This window comes from Haliotis rufescens, unplaced genomic scaffold (genome assembly GCF_023055435.1).
Source record: "Haliotis rufescens isolate VD_foot unplaced genomic scaffold, xgHalRufe1.0.p SCAF_27, whole genome shotgun sequence".
NCBI classification, from domain to species: domain Eukaryota; kingdom Metazoa; phylum Mollusca; class Gastropoda; order Lepetellida; family Haliotidae; genus Haliotis; species Haliotis rufescens.
Window position 1 is genome coordinate 1,392,972 of NW_025963968.1, and position 24,060 is coordinate 1,417,031.

The following is a 24,060-nucleotide window of genomic DNA, read 5'->3' on the forward strand; positions in this document are numbered from 1 at the left end:
CAGATACAATTATTGTTGACTTGTGACAGCAGAGCCCTCCTGGTTCCACGACTTCCCTCTTGGGTCATAGTCACTTCAACATACGAGTAGTGTACTGAATTGTGACAACATCCAGACGGATATACAGTAGGCCTGTCAGTCACACGCACAGCGGGGAACATGACGCTTTCATTCCCTTTAGTACAAACTGAAATTATGCAGTGAGATTAAATATCCTCAACTTGTATCTATTAAAACATAACCATATTTTAAACAATCTATATTAAATTAGTTCCAGTGATCTACCCATTTGAACGTATTTACAAGACTTATGACAGGAGACACGTGCAATATGTTTATTTTTCATGTGAACATTTGATTGCCTTTGCATGTGTTTGTGACGGGTGCCACCGGTGGGGCAGGATATGCTCACCTTTTAGCGAACACCTGTAATCATCACTATTTGATAGAGATTCCTAAAAAGCAAGCTGACGATATAGTCGGAATTGTACGATGGATTCAGCTTTTAGCAATGACTTCAAATGATTATGGAATAATTATTGATTTTGGCGCTTCTGTTCATGATCATGGAAAAGGTTTTGTGGCTTGTATTTACTTAAAGGGATAAGAATCTTTGGCGCGATTGATATTGCAGGGAATGAAGAGTTACTTTACCCAGCCTCACAGGCCTGGAAGTTCAACAGTGTCTGCGTGTGGTACTTCGATGTTTACATGTTTATATGTGTAATATGGTATATGTAAGGATTGACGTTACAATACAATATGTGTAATATGGTATATGTAAGGACTGATGTTACAATACAATATGTGTAATATTGAATATGTAAGGATTGATGTTACAATACAATATGTGTAATATGGTATATGTAAGGATTGACGTTACAATACAATATGTATAATATTGTATATGTAAGGACTGATGTTACAATACAATATGTGTAATATGGTATATGTAAGGACTGATGTTACAATACAATATATGTAATATTGTATATGTAAGGACTGATGTTACAAAACAATATATGTAATATTGTATATGTAGGGACTGATGTTACAATACAATATGTGTAATATGGTATATGTAAGGACTGATGTAACAATACAATATATGTAATATTGTATATGTAAGGACTGATGTTACAATACAATATGTGTAATATGGTATATGTAAGGACTGATGTTACAATACAATATGTGTAATATGGTATATGTAAGGACTGATGTTACAATACAATATATGTAATATTGTATATGTAAGGACTGATGTTACAAAACAATATATGTAAGATTGTATATGTAGGGACTGATGTTACAATACAATAGGTGTAATATGGTATATGTAAGGACTGATGTAACAATACAATATATGTAATATTGTATATGTAAGGACTGATGTTACAAAACAATATATGTAATATTGTATATGTAAGGACTGATGTTACAGTTCAATTGTAATATTGTATATGTAAGGACTGATGTTACAATACAATATGTGTAATATGGTTTATGTAAGGACTGGCGTTACAATACAATATGTGTAATATGGTATATGTAAGGACTGATGTTACAATACAATATGTCTAATATGGTATATGTAAGGACTGACGTTACAATACAATATGTGTAAAATGGTATATGTAAGGATTGACGTTACAATACAATATGTGTAATATTGTATATGTAAGGACTGATGTTACAATACAATATATGTTATATTGTATATGTAAGGACTGATGTTACAATACAATATGTGTAATATGGTATATGTAAGGACTGATGTTACAATACAATATGTGTAATATGGTATATGTAAGGACTGATGTTACAATACAATATATGTAATATTGTATACGTAGGGACTGATGTTACAATACAATATATGTAATATTGTATATGTAAGGACTGGTGTTACAATACAATATATGTTATATTGTATATGTAAGGACTGATGTTACAATACAATATGTGTAATATGGTATATGTAAGGACTGATGTTACAATACAATATGTGTAATATGGTATATGTAAGGACTGATGTTACAATACAATATATGTAATATTGTATATGTAAGGACTGATGTTACAATACAATATATGTAATATTGTATATGTAGGGACTGATGTTACAATACACTATATGTAATATTGTATATGTAAGGACTGATGTTACAATACAATATGTGTAATATTGTATATGAACAACTAATGTCCTCACCCTAACTCTAATGGTTACGTTTACGATCACACTTTCATTTATTGATTTACTTGGTCCAAACTCGTTTGTTTTGTAGGCCGCAGTGATAAATCATGAATCCTGCATTAATCCTTAAAGTTTTTCGAATGAAGTGAAAGACTTCATGACCATTAAAATCTATTCCGTATGACAGAGGTTTGATATTAAGTATATACTGTGTGTACCACTAATGTTAGTTCATTACAACCGTAGTTCGTTATAAGCAATCATATAAAGCATATGGCAGGGACCAAATATACGGTTCGTAATATCCGTCAGTAAGTTATAAGCGTGTTCGTTATAAACGTATTTACTTTTTTGATATATATATAGATATATATATATAGATATATATATAGAGAGAGGAGAGAGAGAGAGAGAGAGAGAGAGAGAGAGAGAGAGAGAGAGAGAGAGAGAGAGATGGATAGATAGATAGATAGTGTTAAGAAATTACATAGACTTTCCTCATACATTCAGACATTTACAAAACCCAGGACATGTACAAGGACATGAATAACATGGGCACAGTTGAACATTTCCCGAAGGAATTTTGACTTACAGTGAAAGGGAAAAGCAGGGAAAAATTATTGAAAATAATAATAATAACTTATCTAGTTCCTTCTCTGAAAACAATAATAGTTTAGTTTGTAGGAATTTAATGTAATTAGAACTTCAATATCTTATTCCCACACTCTACATAGCACATAAATATGTTATAGATTTCAAAACTTTCCACAGCAAATCATTGACCAGTTAATGAACTGTTACATAACAGTACTCTAGTCATATCACCCGGGATCAGCTTGATAAGCTTACACTTCTTATTAAAACTCGCCTATGTATCTGTCATCAAGTGTATAGTTATCGTATATTTCATATAGTTACAAATATACAACTGTAATTAGGGCACGATTTGCTCGTCATATACGGAAATATAGATTGTTAATGCAAGAGAATAACAAGTCTAGATTATCCACAGACACAGATCAATATTTGACGTTAAGGGCAAAATAGCTGCGAATTTTGTTTGGAATTGACCACTGAAGCTATATGCAGATTAGGGGCTCCACAACAGATAGACACGGCCCCAAACATGGACCAAAGTAGTAGTGTATGCATGTTTAATATTGGGTGTCATGTACACGGAAATATTGAGGTATCTAACAACCTAGTTTTACACGATACACAACGTAGCGGACGTAAAGAGGGAAAAAGCGGTTTTTATGGGGGAATCTAAAGCGTTAAGTAAAATGTAAACTTAGAGAGTGTAATGTTGTAGCCTCTGGAGACAAACCTGCTACTTGTGTCAAACAGGTGGAATCTGGCGGAAGATTAACACTCCACTGGATTACAAAAGTACTTTAATCTTCCAATTTAAACTTGGACAAACGCGAACACTTTATTCATTGTAGGTTGAAGTGCACGTGCCACTTTCAGCTGAAGGCTGTTAGGAATATCACGAGGATCATTGACGTATAAATAACATATTTCTAAAGTCTTAATGTATTAAGCGTCAATTTTCTTTTAATGATGTCCTAAACAAATAATTCTTTTGTTTGACATTTTCTATTTACACCTAAACCTTGTCCATATAAAATACTTATTGATGTAGTGTTTAAGTCCCACGACGTGATGCTTGTCAACGCGTGAGTAAATTACTGATCAAGTTTTTACTTTGAACATTATTTCTGGATAGTCACAATTGTACTGACACTTTGCTGAACCCATCATTGCCGTCCGGGATAGTCACAATTGTACTGACACTTTGCTGAACCCATCATTGCCGCTCTGGATAGTCACAATTGTTCTGTCACTTTCCTGAACCCATCATTGCCGCTCTGGATAGTCACAATTGTTGTGGTGATGAAGACCCACGATCACGGATGTGGTAATGAAGACCCACGATCACGGGTGTGGTGATGAGGACCCACGATCACGGGTGTGGTGATGAGGACCCACGATCACGGGTGTGGTGATGAGGACCCACGATCACGGGTGTGGTGATGAAGACCCACGATCACGGGTGTGGTGATGAGGACTCACGATCACGGGTATAGTGATGAGGACCCACGATCACGGGTGTGGTGATGAGGACCCACGATCACGGGTGTGGTGATGAGGACCCACGATCACGGGTGTGGTGATGAGGACCCACGATCACGGGTGTGGTGATGAAGACCCACGATCACGGGTATAGTGATGAGGACCCACGATCACGGGTATAGTGATGAGGACCCACGATCACGGGTATAGCGATGAGGACTCATGATCACGGGTATAGTGATGAGGACCCACGATCACGGGTATAGTGATGAGGACTCACGATCACGGGTATAGTGATGAGGACCCACGATCACGGGTATAGTGATGAGGACCCACGATCACGGGTATAGCGATGAGGACTCACGATCACGGGTATAGCGATGAGGACTCACGATCACGGGTATAGCGATGAGGACCCACGATCACGGGTATAGCGATGAGGACCCACGATCACGGGTATAGCGATGAGGACTCACGATCACGGGTATAGTGATGAGGACCCACGATCACGGGTATAGTGATGAGGACCCACGATCACGGGTGTGGTGATGAGGACCCACGATCACGGGTATAGCGATGAGGACCCACGATCACGGGTATAGTGATGAGGACCCACGATCACGGGTATAGCGATGAGGACTCACGATCACGGGTATAGTGATGAGGACCCACGATCTCGGGTATAGTGATGAAGACCCACGATCACGAGTTTAGTGATGAGGACCCACGATCTCGGGTATAGTGATGAGGACCCGCGATCTCGAGTTTAGTGATGAAGACCCACGATCACGAGTTTAGTGACGAGGACCCACGATCACGAGTTTAGTAATGAAGACCCAAGATCACGAGTTTAGTGATGAGGACCCACGATCTCGAGTTTAGTGATGAAGACCCACGATCACGAGTTTAGTGATGAAGACCCAAGATCACGGGTATAGCGATGAGGACCCACGATCACGGGTATAGTGCTGAGGACCCACGATCACGGGTATAGCGATGAGGACCCACGATCACGGGTATAGTGATGAGGACTCACGATCACGGGTATAGCGATGAGGACCCACGATCTCGGGTGTGGTGATGAGGACCCACGATCACGAGTTTAGTGATGAAGACCCACGATCACGAGTTTAGTGATGAGGACCCACGATCTCGGGTATAGTGATGAAGACCCACGATCACGGGTGTGGTGATGAGGACCCACGATCACGGGTGTGGTGATGAGGACCCACGATCTCGGGTATAGCGATGAGGACCCACGATCTCGGGTGTGGTGATGAGGACCCACGATCTCGGGTGTGGTGATGAGGACCCACGATCTCGGGTGTGGTGATGAGGACCCACGATCACGGGTATAGCGATGAGGACCCACGATCTCGGGTGTGGTGATGAAGACCCACATTGTCAGAAGAAATCTTGGATTCGAACCCACGAGCGCATCTCACCGTATGTGTCAACCCTTGTCTCGAAGGTGTGTTCAGTGGTGGACCCGCCTCAAAACTTACAGCCATGTTATTCCTACACAGCTCTTATTGTGAAAATAGTGCAGACATTTTTGCTATATTGATACAATATTATAACAGTCACAATGATAACAACATGGACACTAAAACCACTAAGCCCACATGAACCGAAACCTATTTTCGTGAGGTTTCCTGTCTGCTTATCTCTATTGTATTCGTAAAGAGAGCTAACACAGTGAACAAATGAATTCATGCGAAGCTTAATAGTTATATTTACTACACTCTGTTGGCAACAAAATGTTAAAGCGACATATTTGTAGCACGGATGAACAATATATTATTGCTTTTAATTTATTTTTAAAGTGATGTTTCATTTCGGGTAAAATAAATCTAAAACGTATTTATTTATTAATGGGATCTGACATGCCATCTAATAACGAATGAATTAGATTAACTTATTTTTCTATTTCATGTGTCAATGCCTGTACATGTGGGATAAGTAGCTATATGAATACTTAGATAGGTATGAATTATACAGGAACAAGTGTGGCGTTATTTAGAAACCGGAAGTATACGTACATCTGGAAGTAGTGACTGGTAACGTTGGGGGCGGAGTCACATTCACAAACCAAATATAGAATCAAACTTTTTGTGATCACAGCAGAGAATTATCTGGTTGGATGTTTGGTTCATATCCCATAGCCCGTAGATGAAAAAATAGAAAATGGAAATGCCATGCCAGCTCATGAGTCTGTATAAAAGGCACCCGTTCGAAATTATTATCATATTGGTTGATACAATAAGGATACAATCAGAGTTATATGCAAGATGAATTATTTGAAACTCGTACTGCTTTGCGTAACTCTCTCAGGTAAGATAGTGAATCAGTTTGATACAAGCAACACTAAAACTTTGTCTAAACCGCTAAATGTGGCTTTTTAAAAAACAGAAAATAATTTGTTCCTAGTTGTGTTTAAATCTCTATGGTTTGTTCAAATTGCTTGAGGTCTTTACGATGTTGGTCTCTGGTTTACATTTTCCTAGAGTATATACCTGTTGTGTCACTCGTAACTCTATTGTCGTAAATCAATATTACCATTGTAATGTTTGGACCTCCCTTTTTGTTTTCTTCTTTATATTTAAGATAGACCATTATTAAATGTATCAAATGTTATATAATCACCGTTCATTTGAAACGAATAGCTTGTGTCATTTAGTGTATGTTATCCCTTTAGTGTGTGGCAGTCGGGCGAGGCAGCGCAATGTCACGTACTACCTGGATGAAGTGTGTAAACTCCACATCGGTGGCAACATGGCGAAGGAAGATTTCAAGCCATACCTGAAAAAACACGGAAGTTCGATGGAAGACGCGACGAATGAATGGCTTAATATAAGTGTAAGTAACAAGAGATTGAGTTGACAATACGGAAATACGCCCAAAAACGTTACTGGCTCAAGAGAGGCGAACGAGGCACTTTATCAACACGTTATTTAAACACCGCTGCAAATCTAGACAGACTGTGTTCTGGACTTGTCTTAGTTATGTAGACTGCGGTGTGTGTGTCTGTGTGTGTCTGTGTGTGTGTGTGTGTGTGTGTGTGTGTGTGTGTGTCTGTGTGTGTGTGTGTGTGTGTGTGTGTGTGTGTGTGTGTGTGTGTGTGTGTGTGTGTGTTGGGGTTAGTGGAGGGGATACTTAATCCCACAGATTTTATCATCATATTTTGTTCAACGCGTGAGTGTGTGTAACAGGGAAGACGAGTATACTAGTGACATATGAGCATCATCCTTAACGAACACAATTTGAAGAAAAGCGTGATATTCGAACACTATGTTGGATTGGTACTGACTTGTGCATCACGTGGCATGGCAATAGTTAGGTACATGTTACGGCCAATTTGTAAGACAATGTGTGGAAGTGACAGCCATTTCCACGTGGGCACTCTATGTACAAAACGCATCAATATTTCAGCTACTTCACAAATTGACGGAAACAACTTGGTAGGAGTAAGAGAAAGCGAAGGTTTATGTACATTTTGTCTGTTTTGGCTTCAAATCCAAGCATGTTAAGTCTATTGTAATTATTTAATCACTTTAAGACTTCTTAATATATATACAGTATATCAGTGCGTCGATACAAGATTTTCTATTTGCCTTACCATGTTGCTTGATTGTGTTAACAGAAAGCTGCTCTGCAACAGTGGCCTGGTAAAGAAGAGTTCAAACATGAATGTCCAGTTACAAAACAGGTAAAGATCAAAATCATAATCATCAACATATGTCGGTTATATGACATAACGGTTAGCTGCACGGTAGATACATTGATGCATATTTATAAAAAGGACACATTATAATCACAATAAAGCATGTCTATATCATATGCATGTGTTTATGAATCATTGTCAGATAATGATGATACGAGGTGTTCGCCAAAAGGTGAGCGTATACTGCCCCATCGATGCCCCATTACAAACACATGCAAAGACAAGTCAATTGTTCACATGAAAACACACGGGAACATGTGGTGCAAGCCAAAGTAGAGAATCATCTTGTCACTGATGTTTCCAATGTGGAAATGTGCCCCATGGTTCTACCATAAAACCTTTTGAAAGCTTTGAGGCCTGGAATTTTTAGAACCCTGATCTTAGAGGTTTTAACCAGCATCGTATTACGCATCACACAAAGCATTTCACAACAAGGAAGATAATACCTATTTTCTGTATTGCAGCAATTGAAGACTGTGAAGAAGATGAACGCATTTCCTGTCATGTACTTTTTGGAATATCTTGAGATTTTGAAGGAGATCGAAGACGAGAAGGTTTGGACAATGCTGTTTCACACCTGTGCTGACAATAACGAAAGCCTGACGCAGATCAACAAGTCCAAAACTCACCTATGTTATTTGCTTCGTGGCATCGGAAGCCTGGCAGATACCAAGGCGAACAGCCAAAGTTTGGAGATAAATCTCAGTACTGACATAGTAAAACGATCTAACATCACGATAGCCATGGGAGGTATGGCGAAGTTCGGAGCGTGTATTGGAAAGAAATCTGTTATCAAATGTACGCGGGGGTTGAAATTATTCAAGGGGTGCAGGAGGAAGAACAAGGGGGAGGGGAAAAGGAGACGGGGGAAAGGAAGGAGGGGAAATAAACATTAAGACCAAAAAGGTGAAACATACGAGTGAACATTGATCAAATATTCGGTTACATATTGCACGAATACTCCTTATTTGAAATTTTATTATAAATTCAATTTTCGTCGTGTTTTTAGAAAGAATCTGATCTTTTTTACCTACACTCTTTGACAATAGAAAATAATTGGATCTAACAATCTATATACTTTAAACGAATGCAGATTCTTCGTGTATATGTAGTTAGTGTGAGTTTACTTGCCAGAAACATGTATGAATGTCCGGCGTCTACGGGTTGTAGTCTTTTTCAGCATTATTGTTTATTTATTTATTATTTATTTGCCAATACAGACCACAATGATGGCACAAGTGCAATGAGGTTACGTTGTGGATGTGAATGTGTTCCTATTTATAAACTTGTTTTTGTTTTGTTTTGTTTTCAAAGAAAACCATTTCTATGTACACGTTAAGGAAATGTGAGTTGACGAATGCACACCTCAGACCCTCATTAATGTAAAGGCTAGGCGCTAACTAGGTGCTAACTAGGCGCTAACTAGGGTACATGAAATCTGTCCTTACTGAGCGACATGGACTCACCAGAGGAAGGATCTACACATGGTAGATAAAGTAACATTTATTATTTCTTGGGCAGTTGTTAAAAACTGTAAAAACTGTAAAAACCCAGCAAAAATGCAGGCAAATAGTTACTGTGAAACTGTTGCTGTTGCGATCAATGAGATAAGTTTCCATAAACCATTTTCGTTGCCCAAGGGTAATTAATCACGATGTCAACATCACCCCCACCTCATCCGCACCCCGATATGCCATGTTTATTATTCTATGTGAAAATAGATGACATTGTTGTCCTGTGTTTTTCATATTGCTCATTATATTCATGTATGTGTACATAGGAAATATGTGCGCGTGGGTGATCATGAATAAGTCAATGTGTGCATGGTGATGAGTATTTATGTATGTATGGTAGGGATTTGTAATAAACGGTTTGATAAAAACTGCGTTTTTTATTGCTATATTACAAGTGTGAAGCTAGCTGGACGCCGTTTTCTTCTGGGTAAGAATAAATCCCCGATACGTATGCGTGTCGTAAGAGGTGTACTGGATTGTCTTGTCCAGACTCGCTGTCACTGGATTGTCTAGTCCAGACTCGCTATCACTGGATTGTCTAGTCCAGGGCAATTGTTTACAGGCTGCCGTCGTATGACAGGAGAATTGCTGAATGCATCGTGAGGCAACAAATACTTACTTTGTATTCAGATTGTGTGAGTGGCGCGAGTGCATGGCATGTTTACCCTTCTCGCGAACACCTGGTGTCATCACAGATTTCAAGTAGTCCATTCTTATAGTTTGCATCACTATGTTGTCTGTAACGCCCAATGGAACTTTTCGGTAGATTATTCTGATTAATCTCCAGCGTTAACATATTCATTTTAATAGATCAGGCTCTGTGATGATTAAATACATAAATAGAACATTTTGATTGAGTTCCAAACTGTTACATTTGTAGATGTATAGACCACAATACAAATCATGATATATGACACGAACACCCATTGATTGGGAGATTGTATCATTTTCTCGTTGTGGGCGAAGTTGGCGAAATTGCCAATCTTAACTAAAACTTTGTCGTATGTCAATATTGTTACAGCTTCAAAGATAACAGTGATTTATTAGATGTCAGATAAGCACGTTGTCAAGTGGCGGTCAGGCCTGATATGGTAGTGCTATTAAGTATAACATATCCAGAAATCTAGTAGTAGTAATAGTAGTAGTAATAGTAGTAGTAGTAATAGTAGTAGTAGTAGTAGTAGTAGTAGTAGTAGTAGTAGTAGTAGTAGTAGTAGTAGGCCTGATATGGTAGTGATATTAAGTATAACATATCCAGAAATCTAGTAGTAGTAATAGTAATAGTAGTAGTAGTAGTAGTAGTAGTGGTTGTAGGCGTAGTAGTGGTTGTAGTTGTTTTATCAGAAGTGGTGACCCGTGAAGATCCGGGCTAGAATAGGTCTTCAGCAACCTATACTTGTTGTAAAAGGAGACAATGCTTGTCGTAAGAGGCATGACATGCACCAACCAAGTCAGCGAGCCTGACCACCCGATCCCGTTAGTCGCCTCTTACGATGTATGATAAACTTCGTGTGTTTCATAGATCTAGAGAGACAAAAAACAAGACTGTATGACAAAACAGATGACTTCAATTGTCCAGTTGTCAACTTCCCTTGGCTTCCCAAGGCTGATCCAGCCTTTGGCGTTTACATTTCACAACTTTTGAGATACAATCAAGCGTGATCTTTCTGAGAAAATTGCAAAAAGCGTCGTATGACTCAAGAGTTGTGGGACCAAGGTTACAACATTCAAGGCCTCAGTAAAGCTTTCAAACGTTTTATGCTGGACTTCTGGAGGACATTGCTAGATTTTATGTATCAGTGACAAAAATGATGTCTGATGCAATTTCCTATTTTGACTTGTACGATATATCCCCATGTTTTTTTCAGGTGAACACTTGACTTGCATTTGCATGTGTTTGTGACGGGCGCCACCGCCAAGATGGGATAAGGGGCAGGATACGATCACCTTTTCGTATCATCACTATTTGATAGTAATTCATTGATACCTATTTATGATACAATTGAAATCGTACAATGGAGATTTCGAGTCATTTTGGAAACAGAATCTCGCCTTTATTTACCTAGTACAGTGTCACCATGTCCTGTACATCTTGGAAATTTATATATTTGTCATAGGTGGTATCGTTTGTTGTTTTACCATTACGCCTTAAATCTGTTTCGGCGGATAATCTAGGCTGGTTATTCTCTTGCCTTGACAATTTATAGTCATGGGGTGTCGTGGGCTTTCATTGGTTGAACACACCGTGTACACACCAGTCACGTGACCACAGTGACCCTCTCGATCCCGCAATTGACCCAGTTTTCAAATCTAGTTCCTGGTTGTATATTACACAGCTCACAATATGCTGAGGTCATCATTAAGCTTGTTGCACGTGCCAATAAATAACGGTGCCCACCATCTGTGTGTAACGCCACCTGGGACATTCCCGGGGACAGGCCCATGAAGACCTCCTACACGAGTAGCCAAGATGTTTAATTTAAAGGCTTTGAATATGTGATTCATGCATTCTGTTACAAATTTTAAACATGGGTTATTGTATTGCTAACCAACTTGGACAGTTCGAGGCTCAAGTGACTACAAGCGGTCGTCGTATGACATGAGTATTGGTGAGCGGCATCAGCAAACGAACAAGCACTTATTTTTTATGCACATGTGTGAGTGGCGGGTGCCGGACCCATTTCGTGAATACCCGGTGTCATCACTGATTTTCAGTGACCCATTCCTCATCACTTTCATCACTATTTTGCCATCAACACCCAATAGAAACTGTTTCGGCAGATAATCGAGACTGATTATTTTCTGGCGTCAACGTATTTAATTACTATTACAAATAATCACAACATGCACAGAGGGGGTGGGCTGGGGTAGGGGGCGGCTACGTCAAGGACATAGAACCAATGCAACATAAACGCGTCAGCGTCGTAATAAAACGTTCCAAAGACGAATGTTCCTAAATTTAAGATGACGCCAGTTGTTAGGTTAATGTACGTCATAAGAGTAGCATGTTTGGCGAGTTGTACAGCGTGTAGGTTCATGTTGGCAGTCCATCCAGTAACTGAAGCGCCCTGAAACACCACCAACATTACACAGAAACGCTGCTTCAGTTTCACACAGATGAATAAAGCGACAGAACGCTTTTACCTAATCCATAAGGAATTCCATGATTCCGACTGCATCGTGTGTGTTTATATCATAGGTCTGTGTTTATATCATAGGCCTGTGTTTATATCATTGGTCTGTATTTTTATCATATGTCTGTGTTAAAATCCTATGTATGTGTTTATATGATATGTCTGTGTCTATATCACATGTATGTGTTTATATCACATGTATGTGTTTATATCACATGTATGTGTTTATATCATTTGTCTGTGTTTATATCACATGTATGTGATTATATCATATGAATGTGTTTATGAATCACTATTAAATAGTGGTGACACCAGGTGTTCGCGACAAGGTGAGCATATCCTGTCAATAATTATGATGGAGTAAAAGCTGTCAAGAATAAAACATTCATTTTTTCAGTTGGTCTCAAGAACTATATCTAGTTGTATCTATGTAATTAGGTGGTAACTAATACGATATACGATATACAATATACTTTATGTACCTAGGTGAAAAATGCGCCCCATGAGTGATGGCCATTTCGTTTTTTTATGTCAAATCGATTTGCTTGTAAATGATAGATGCTGTTTTATGCAGACTGTGGCGCGGTCGGGTAGCCTAGTGGTTAAAACGTTCGTTTGTCACACCGAAGACCCGGATTCGATTCCCGACATGGGTACATTGTGTGAAGCCCATTTCTGGTGTCCCCCGTCGTGATATTGCTGGAATATTGCTAAAAGCAAAGGCACTCACTCATTATGCAGACTGTACGTGAGTGTGTCAGTACACGTACAATAGTTAATCGATATCACGGCAGGGGGACACCAGATGCGTGATTCGCACATTGTACCCATGTGTGGAATCGAACCAGGACATAGTGTGACGAACGGCTACTTTATCCACCAGGCCACCTCACGTGCCTTCATATCGAACATTGTGATGACACGAGGTGATACCCATCTCTAATCTTGTGTCGGAGGACCGATTAGTTTGATATCAATCTAAATATTCAGTCAGTGTTTTCAAAGATTTCAAAGAACGTCATACGACTTAAAGGTTGTTTGACGAGGGATACAGCATTAATGCCATATCAACTCTTCCAACACCGTAGGCCGGTACACCGGCCAAGAAGCCTCGAGTCCCCAGACACCGCAGGCGCGTACACCGACCAAGAAGCCTCGAGTCCCCAGACACTGCAGGCCGGTAGACCGGCCAAGAAGCCTCGAGTCCCCAGACACTGCAGGCCGGTACACCGGCCAAGAAGCCTCGAGTCCCCAGACACTGCAGGCCGGTACACAGGCCAAGAAGCCTCGAGTCCCCAGACACCGCAGGCCGGTAGACCGGCCAAGAAGCCTCGAGTCCCCAGACACCGCAGGCCGGTACACCGACCAAGAAGCCTCGAGTCCCCAGACACCGCAGGCCGGTACACCGACCAAGAAGCCTCGAGTCCCCAGACACTGCAGGCCGGTACACCGGCCAAGCCGTAATCGCGTCAAAATAGTATATAATTTTATGAACCTACCGGTCATATCATACGTTTATTAAATCTATCACATTTCACAATGTCTAAAATACGTATTCCATTTCAATTTATCATTTTGTATCGATAAATTAAACTATTATTCACTATTTCCCGCAATGTTATTGAAAATAAAATTCTCGGACACACACTTCGACAATGGGTCCACATTTCAAGCAAATCTTCAACAAAAATATATCTAAAAGTTGTCAAACTCACATCTAAATTATTATTTCCATCTTTTCGTGCGATCGCGTGTAATGCAAGTCAAATGACATCTCGGCTTTCGTCGGCTCAGACACGATGTTTAATGCCACCATATATGCATGAAAAATCTTTTTCACAGCCCGTAACCTAGCACGATACATCCACAAAGGTCGATATTTTTAATTTTAAGCGATTTCCTGCTTAAAACGTTCAGAATCACACGATTTAACAAATATCTTTCGTCAAAATCTGAAATTCATCATACACGAGGACGGTACCATAGCTGTAATTTGATAGGTCACGTGTTCAAATTTGACCAATCACGAACCTTAGATTTCGTCAAGAAAGCGTCGTTAGAAACCATTTTTTATCCAATAAAATCGCATGTTACAGCTAAGAAAAGTCTCAGGGAGATGTTATGACCGTGTAGATGAAACAACAAACTTTCTAGCGATGTGTCATGTCAGTCTTCGACGAACGTGTTATTCATACGAAGCTTCGAAAATGGAGGTATTTCTTCAGCGGACAGCCGCTGTTATCGGGAAATGGGTGAAATGTTATGAAATAGTATGACAGATATTATTTATCATTCTTTTTAAAACAATTTTCCAATTACGTAAACAATGAAATACAAGTAAGTAGATTTGATGAAATCTTATATTTGCCGAAAATCGTCAAATTGTCGCTCCCTTGGTCCTTAAGCTGGACGTTATGAATGTGTTTTTTTATTTACAACGAACTTAATTAATTTGTAAATGCATTATTGAAATAATGTGATAAACATAACTTTCATATTTATAAACAATAGGATTTGACCTTTCAAATTGTGTACAACATATAGTAGCAAAGATGTTTTACAAGCAGATAGTTTCTTTGATAAATGTTGGCTTCATTTATCACTCAAGAGCCTCTGGTAACTCGGTGTCACAGCCGTAAACGTTTCCGGTTGACTGGTGTTGAAGCAGTTTAAGTTTCAAATCTTTTTATTGTAGACATATGGAGGACATTTCCAAAATTGACGCTTCAGTGACAAATCCTATGTCCCATTCCGTATTGTGACGTTCCTTTGCATGTGTTTGTGAGATTTCTTATGGTTATGGAAACAACACGTCCCGTTTGCATATTGATAAAACACCCAATGTGTGTGTGTGTATTTGTGCGTTCAATCGTTAAAACACTTTTTCCATTTTGCTCTATACTGCAATTAGATACGGTAAAACATTTCCTTTCTTATCTTTTCTCTTTCGAAATTTCCTTCAAATGTGTCACAGGAAGCTCAGATGAGCCACTTCCCATCCTCTGGCCCCTGCCCTGACTACACACACGCAAGCACACACACAATACCCACACCAGGTCACGCCCCAAACGGACGTGACAAAATTGAAGTATAAGTGCGTGAATGCAAGATGTCGTTTCGGGTTCCGTAGTTAACATATAGTAATTACATGAATTGTCTAATTGTATAAGTATGTGGTAGATTCTTTGGACAAACATACGTTTAAGAAACCGGCAGTACATGTGAATTCCATTCGTGTGTATATATAAAGAAAGACAATCAGTAATGTTGAGACACTAGTGATTGGTTGGATGGTTGTTAGATGTTCCGTTATGAATATTGAGAACTTGGAGATTCCCGTACCTCCAAGGTGTGTATATAAGGAAGATTACTCTCCGTCAGTCATCAAAGAAGCCATTGTCCGTGTCACTCGTGTTCACAGAATACATTCAGAACAGAAACGATGCATTGTTGGCGGTTACCAGTCGTGGGTTTGCTTGTGCTGTGTAAGGTCCTTGTTTTCATCGGTAGTGATATATGCATACGACTACACTCTGATTAAGATTTGCACTATTTTCATTTTGGACATATGTGTAAAATTAACCTTGTTGTGTATGGGGTATTTATCGTGGTTAAAGTTAACTAGTTGACTCTTATAGAGTTTATAGATGTTTTATATTTTAGCTTTTCTCAGATCGCTGTAAGAGGTGTATCCCTCTCCCGCAACAGGATCAGCTGATTGTGGGTCCGAATCCCAGATCCGCACTGACTTTGAAGCTTTGATTGTCATCGTAATATCTGTGCTCATAGATTTCACAAACCTGTTGACTTTAACCACGCATTAAACTGTCACACAGCTGACTGTTCAAAGCGGCTTTGATACCAAAGAATTCTAGATAGATGTATGTCGGTACATCTATTATCTGGCTTAGAACTTAACATAAGTTAATCCGATGTTCTTTTGTTAGATTCAGTTACAGTTTACGTGAGCGGGACGCGTCAGCGTAACGTGACGTACTTCCAGGATGACGTATGTGGTCTCCGCTTGTATGGGAAAATGTCCAACGAAACAATACAAAAATATGGACGTCGCTTGACAGAAACAACACAGGAGTGGATCAGTGTGAATGTAAGTACAACGCACTTACAAAGCTATAGTAGTATACATACCAGTGGAGTACATCATGTGGGGAACAACCATTCAGTATTCTGGTGGGGCCCCAATAATGTTTGTGAAAGATGGAATGTTTGTGAAAGATGGAATGTTTGTGAGAGACGTCATGTTTGTGAGTGACGGAATGTTTGTGAGAGACGTCATGTTTGTAAGAGGTGGAACGTTTGTGAGAGACGTCATGTTTGTGAAAGGTGGAATGTTTGTGAGAGACGTCATGTTTGTGAAAGATGGAATGTTTGTGAGAAATGGGACGTTTGTGAGAGACGTCATGTTTGTGAAAGATGGAATGTTTGTGAAAGATGGAATGTTTGTGAGAGACGGAATATTTGAGAGAGATGGTACGTTTGTGAGAGACGTCATGTTTGTGAGTGACGGAATGTTTGTGAGAGACGGACTGTTTGGGAGCGATAGTTTTGTTGTATAAGCCCTCCCCCCCCCCCCCCTCCCCCCTCCACGCACATACAGAGACACACAGACAGACACACACACACACACACACACACACACACACACACACACACACACACACACACACACACACGTACACACGCTACTGATACTTTCATTGGACAATTAATCTATCAACTATGTGTAGCCACCAGTCCAATTACGCCCACCTTACATGAAAGTGTTTGATGAGACTAACGAACTTACCGACCCCTGTATCTGTATCAACAGGCTGGCGCTCTGGCGCACTGGCGTGGTAACGGGTCCTGGACAGACGGATGCCCAGTCGAAGGGAATAATACGGTAACTCATAATAAGTGATATCCCAAATGTCTTTTTTTGCTGCATCTTGGTAAACTATTTTTTCCACAAATCAAATGCTAAAGAGAAATCAAAATATTAACAGTTGAATTTCCGAGGGAACAGATATTTACAAAAACAACACGATGGTTTCGGCATAACAAAACATTAAAATATGAAATAATAGTTTCCTGATGAATATGTATGTATCGCATACATGCACTACCAACAAATAGTCATCAGTGGTCATATATTTAGAGTGTCTACGTAGTGGACTTACCGGGGGAATAATTAAACCTTTACCATGAAATAATCACCGTAAAAGTCGTAGTGTTGTAGTCTTGTTTCTATTTTCGTCGCATTTACAATAAACATCCGGGCAAAAGAAAGTTTACACCGATGCTTGTTGTCGACTCAAAATAAAAATAAACAAATGGTTGTTCGATGGTGATACGGGTATTATGGTTGTGTTTTGGACATTAAGTTTGTAGCATGTCGATGACTGTTTTCAGGCAACTAACGTTTTTTATAACGTTTGTAATTTTTGGTCAGATCCAATTTTCAAGTGTATACTTGCTTTTGCCCGGCAGTGTATTTGGATCAGTGCCAGGGGTTTTAAGGGGTCTATACTCCACAATCTGTTCTCTGGGTCGAGACGTTAGCTGGTGCCCTACGTGACACTTAACCATTATGTGACTATGGTAATCATGAACAGTTATAATGATTATTTAATAAAATTTGAATTATCAAACAAAAGTCGTGTTTTAAAGACTTGAATCAAAATTCATGGGCTGTCACTTTGCCCATACCCTTGAATGAGTATATGTCATTTTCCTGTTTTTAGGAGCAACTGGAGAAAGTTGAGGCGTTGCCTGCCATGTTCTTTCTGGAGTTTATCTCTACCTTGGAGCAGATTGAAGAGGAGAAGATAGCGACACTGGTATTCCCGACGTGTGCTGTCCAGCACTCCAGCCTTCAGCTCACCAGTCTCATCAAGTCCTACCTATGCTATTTGCTTGCTGGCATTGAAAGTCTCGCGGACGCTACAATCACTGACACCTTTGAGCTGAATCTGAGTCGTGACGTTGTACACAGAACTGATATTGCTGATGTAATGGGGATGGTGGTACGTTGGGGGGAGTGTGTAGCAGAAGGGGATGGAAGAGACTGTATACAAGACTTGGGATTTTTCCAAGGCTGTTGATTGACGGATGAGGGTTGTTTGAGAGAAAAGCGTTGACGAGGAATTGTTAACAAAACAACAGAACACTGGGTAAGGTGATAGTTGTAATTATTCCTATAACCTGTAAACGGCATTTCCCAGGACAGCATTTATGTCATGGGTTGATCAAGTGTATCAAACTCACTATCGTGCATTATATCTTAAGGAGTTACACCCATGTGATCTGAGGTGACGTGTTTATCATCCAGTAACTGGCTCACTTAATTTCTTTACTTCTTTTACTAAGTTATATATTTTAACAACATACTTTACTTTTCAAAGAATATATTTGTTAAAGTTATGGGTTTAACCGGCCTTACCCGACTTTCAAACAGTGGACTGATCCATTCAGCTTCAAAGGGTATACTCAGACTTGGCAAATGGCCGTATTACTAATGGGGTATGTCCGTTTAATCAGGAGATATCGCTTTGGTGACCACTGTGACGTCATAAACTAATGACATCACTAATCTCTCTACCACTGACGTTTGTCATCTCGAGGTTTTACACTCAAAACTCTGGTTATTACTGTTCACAAACCGAAAAAGTTGGAAACATATTGGATGATGAATCTCACCCTCGTGTGTTTTGATATCAAATATAACAACAATGTATATTTATATATTGGAAAGCCTCGGAGTTTTATACGTTTATCGACTCGTGATATTCCCTGTCTTGAGTACTGGTTTATTTATTTTTTACCCAGTACCATTACCTTACAGGTTTGTGATATTACTATTATTTTATAAAGATGATTCGGGGCTCGTTGTATGTAGCTACCCCTGAACTATTTTCGAAAAAGAACTTTTTATACACGAAAAAAAACATCCATATCTGTCCATTTCCTCCATAAGCTGCGAGTTTTTGTGAATTGAATTTATTTACTTTCAAAATTCTGTGATATTTAGTGAGTTTTAGTTGGAGTGATATTGTCATACAGACAAACCTCTGTGATATAAGCCTGACACAATGTTACTGCAGCATTAGAGCATTTGCTCACACGATGGTGACATGAATAGTGAAAGTTGTTTTTGTAAACGTTTCCTTTTAAATATATTTTGAAAATTGAGTAGGGGAATGTTTAACGCGTGCATGTGCCGCCAGCCTCTCAACATGGTATCGAATGCGAACTAAGAAAGAGGATATGATACACAACTATATAATAATATACAATCTTTATTCTGGAAAACCATGGACGCTCAAAAATTCTGAATGATTGTGTTACAATTCTATTCATCGAGTAATTGTGTCAGTTCGAGGGAAACATAGTGATGGTAAAACAATATCATCATGTTACAAACTTGCCATGCAAAACAATGCATTATTATTTCTTAAATTCATATCCAAATGGGGTTAATAGTATAAATAGTTAATGTTAATACTTAAAGTAGGAAATAGCGCTGAAAATCGTAGACACAACATTTTCAGAATTTCCAGAAATTGGACCATATAATAGAATATATATTTGTAAGTTAATACATTAAGGTTGATATAAGGACCCAGAGCCAAAACCTGTTAAAAAAGTATCATAAGTACTCATTTCTTGTGACGTTTGTGGTACTTTGGTAATAATTCGTAGAATATTACTTCTGTCCCTTTAATCATTTGATGTATTCAACATTCGAGTGATGTTTTTGTTCATATTCAAAATAATTGTTTGTATTGTTTATTAACTCATACATGCAAATAGCTCAATTCTACATTGAACATATATGCAAATAGCTCAATTCTACATTGTTCATATATGCAAATAGCTCAATCCTACATTGTTCATTATGCAAATAGCTCAATCCTACATTGTTCATTATGCAAATACCTCAATTCGACACTGAACATATATGCAAACAGCTCAATTCTACATTATTCATGATGCAAATAGCTCAATTCTACATTGTTCATTATGCAAGTAACTCAATTCTACATCATTGATATATGCGAATAGCTCAATTCTACATTATTCGTATATGCAAATGGCTAAATTCCACGTTATTCGTTATACAAACAGCTCGATTCAATATTGATCATATATGAAAATAGCTCAATTCTACATTTTTCGTATATGCAAACAACTCAATCCTACATTGTGTATGTATGTATGTATGTATGTATGTATGTATGTATGTATGTATGTATGTATGTATGTATGTATGTATGTATGTATGTATGTATGTATGTATGTATGTATGTATGTATGTATGTATGTATGTGTATATCAGTGATATTACGTGTTGTTATATTTGTTACATTAATGTGAAGTGTATAACCAAGGAAGGGTGGGAGGTGTATTACCTCAATCACACATAGCAATCAGTGACTGACATTGAACATACGTCCATCGTCTCTATATTCGCCTATATAATTGCCGTGATGTATACATGTATTGCATTTTCAGCAATAAATGCCTATAGTTTCACCACTTTGTTGCCTTGAAGACGAGATGGAATCTGTTTCGGTTGATAACCTCTGTCATTGACATTTTGTATTAAAGTATGTGTACTGAGGATATCTTGATTATGGCTGAATGACGCATGCGGAAATATCTTGTGACGGTATGGGGAACAATCATCTGTTGAAGCAGTCAAACGGTCAAAAATAGAATCTAGTTTGCTTTAAATATATTTATTTGTCTCTTTGTGAGGTATTTTCCCATACACGGTCATTAAAAAGTTTGGAGATATTCACATTAACATTTATTATCTTATGAAAGTAATCTCGTTTCGATTTTATAAATCTTTCTTCGAGAATGCTGGGTGTATTTGTGTTGAGATAAACATATTTGACAGCAAACGTTATCTTGAACGTGCTCCCATGGGCTTATTGCGGAACAATCTGGCGATAAATGTCACGATCTTCTTAGGACCGGAGATCTCGTCAGTAAAATATCTGACTTTAATCGATTACCGCCATTTTGTTAGATCTGACGGACTTAAATAAAATCGGTAGATATTATACAGCACAACTTTCAGAAACATGTTCTTGTTTTTAAAGAATATAACTGGTACAGAGCAACTGTCATATAGCGATCTAAACAATTCAGGCAATTATTAAACGTTAAATATAGAAGAAAAAAAGTCACAGAATATATTTATAGGAGAAATACATCCTACATGTATATGGTCACTAGTGGGGAAAACATCAGTAATTACGGAAATACTGAATAACAACATGTTATATTTATAGAAATATTTATTTTTCTAAAAACGTATTTTTGGATCACCTCCTTGTTGGTCGGTCGACGGTTAAATTACAACTGCGCTACATCTTCGCTCAGGGATACAGCAGTTCAGTTAGACAATCGCGGGGCATTGCTAGGACGGTATCAGGATAGCCACTCGCGTCACCAATGTCTTAGAAAAATGTATCAAAGTATTATAGTTTTATTTTAATTCTTTCCAACAATAAAGGGGGCGGTCGGGTAGCCTAGTGCTTAAAGCGTTTGCTCGTCACGCCGAAGACCCGGGTTCGATTCCCGACATGGGTACAATGTGTGAAGCCCATTTCTGGTGTCCCCCCGCCGTGATCTTGCTGGAATATTGCTAAAAGCGGCGTAAAATCAAACCCACTCACTCACTCACTCCAACAATAAAACTCCAACTCTGACAATTGAATCAATGTGTCCCAATAACTGGCCACAAGCTCCATTTATCATCCCAAACTGGCCCCCACAGGATATGCTTGGGTGAGATCAAACCATTGTGACTACATTGGTTACCATAACGACACGATCAAATGACATCACTAATGGTTCTGCTACTGAAGCTGTTAGCGGTACTTTTCACACACAAGTGAGTGAGTGAGTGAGTTGGGCTTTTAACGCCGCTTTTAACAGTGTTCCAGTTATATCACGGCGTGTCAGCTTAATGTGGGAGGAAAGTCCGAAGTGATGTAGGTCTCAGACGTTTACCACTTCGGTGAAACCCACGAGCTCGGATATGGTGCTGACAAACCTAGAAACATAATCGGGGCGAACCGGGATTCGAACCCACAATCATATGTTTCTGGCGTAACCAAGGGATGCAACTCTGCACAGCAAATAGCTGCGCCTTAGACGACTGGGCCACCCGTGCCCCCTCACACTTAAGACACTGCTTATTAGTATCTACAAACTGAAAAAAAATGGAAGAATAATGTTGGATGATAAATAAAATCTCACCCTCGTGTCTTTTGATATCAAATATATCAACAATCGTTGATAAAAGCGGGAAAAGTCCTCGGCAAGCCTCAGAGTTTTCCCACTTTTATCAATTTGTGTTGATATATTTGATATCAAAAGACACTCAGGTGAGATTCTCTATATAATGAGTCTATCATGGGTAAGTTGTATTTGGTTATACGATAAACAAGAAATTGAAAGTTTCCTAAGATTCTTATGCTATGCTATTCCGTTTCCCGGAGGAGGGTTCCCATAGAATCATCTTGGGCACGCATTGTTTGACGAATAAATGTTTAACGGAAATATAGAAATAGTACATTTATACATAAATAACACATAATGAGGCATTTCTAAAATCTAAACGTCCTCAAATGCGAAGTTCCTTGTCTGACAGGGGAAAGTATTATAAAGGGAGACAACCAATGGTGGAACTGCAGGATGCACTGAGTTCACAACAGACTGTAGAAAAATCCAAAGGTCAAAGTCATCAATCATGATAAACACATGTATATCAACACGCAGTAACAGAATAAATACATCAATGTGTAGATCTTCACCTTACGTATTTAAATGTCATTAACTCGAAATCTTTGGATCCATGGCATAAAATATAGATTAATTCGTATGTACGAGCACCGTACTTCGACATCAGAGTGAGTGAGTAGATGCTGTTTTAGGCCGCACTCAACAATATTGCAGCTATATCACGGTGGCCTGTAGGACCAAGCAAACCAGTGACTGAAATCATGAGCAGCGTCCCTAGCCGTCGGAGATTACCTGGACATGAGAGTGTAGTACACATCAGTTAAACAAGGCACAAGCTGAGCACCAGCCGCCATCCACCGTGATCACCCAGCCATCATGTCAGCCTCTTCAGCGTTGGACGTAGTGGCCTCCTGCCACCATACTCCAAAGGGGTACGGTGATGCTTTTGGTGATGTACAAACGTCCGGTCCATCACCATTAAGCCTCATTATTTTATTAGGATACATCTAAATGTATTTGGCTCATGGTTTCATTGGATGACGATTGTAAATTAATATAAATGATATACTTAGAGCTTCTACTTACTGAAGTGAGAGGCATTATGTGTTTGTTTGTTGTATGACGCAGCAATATTCCAGTGATTGGCATCAG

General features: G+C 39.0%; 1 protein-coding gene across 1 annotated transcript; it reads left to right on the forward strand.

Annotated features, from left to right (window-relative positions):
- The first annotated feature begins 6,731 nt into the window (after nucleotides 1-6,731).
- On the forward strand, nucleotides 6,732-8,896 carry LOC124113412. The gene is made up of 3 exons (XM_046473743.2): nucleotides 6,732-7,135; nucleotides 7,920-7,985; nucleotides 8,465-8,896. The coding sequence occupies exons 1-3, from the start codon at nucleotides 6,899-6,901 to the stop codon at nucleotides 8,894-8,896; spliced, it is 735 nt and encodes a 244-aa protein (XP_046329699.2). The 5' UTR covers nucleotides 6,732-6,898.
- The last annotated feature ends 15,164 nt before the right edge of the window (nucleotides 8,897-24,060 follow it).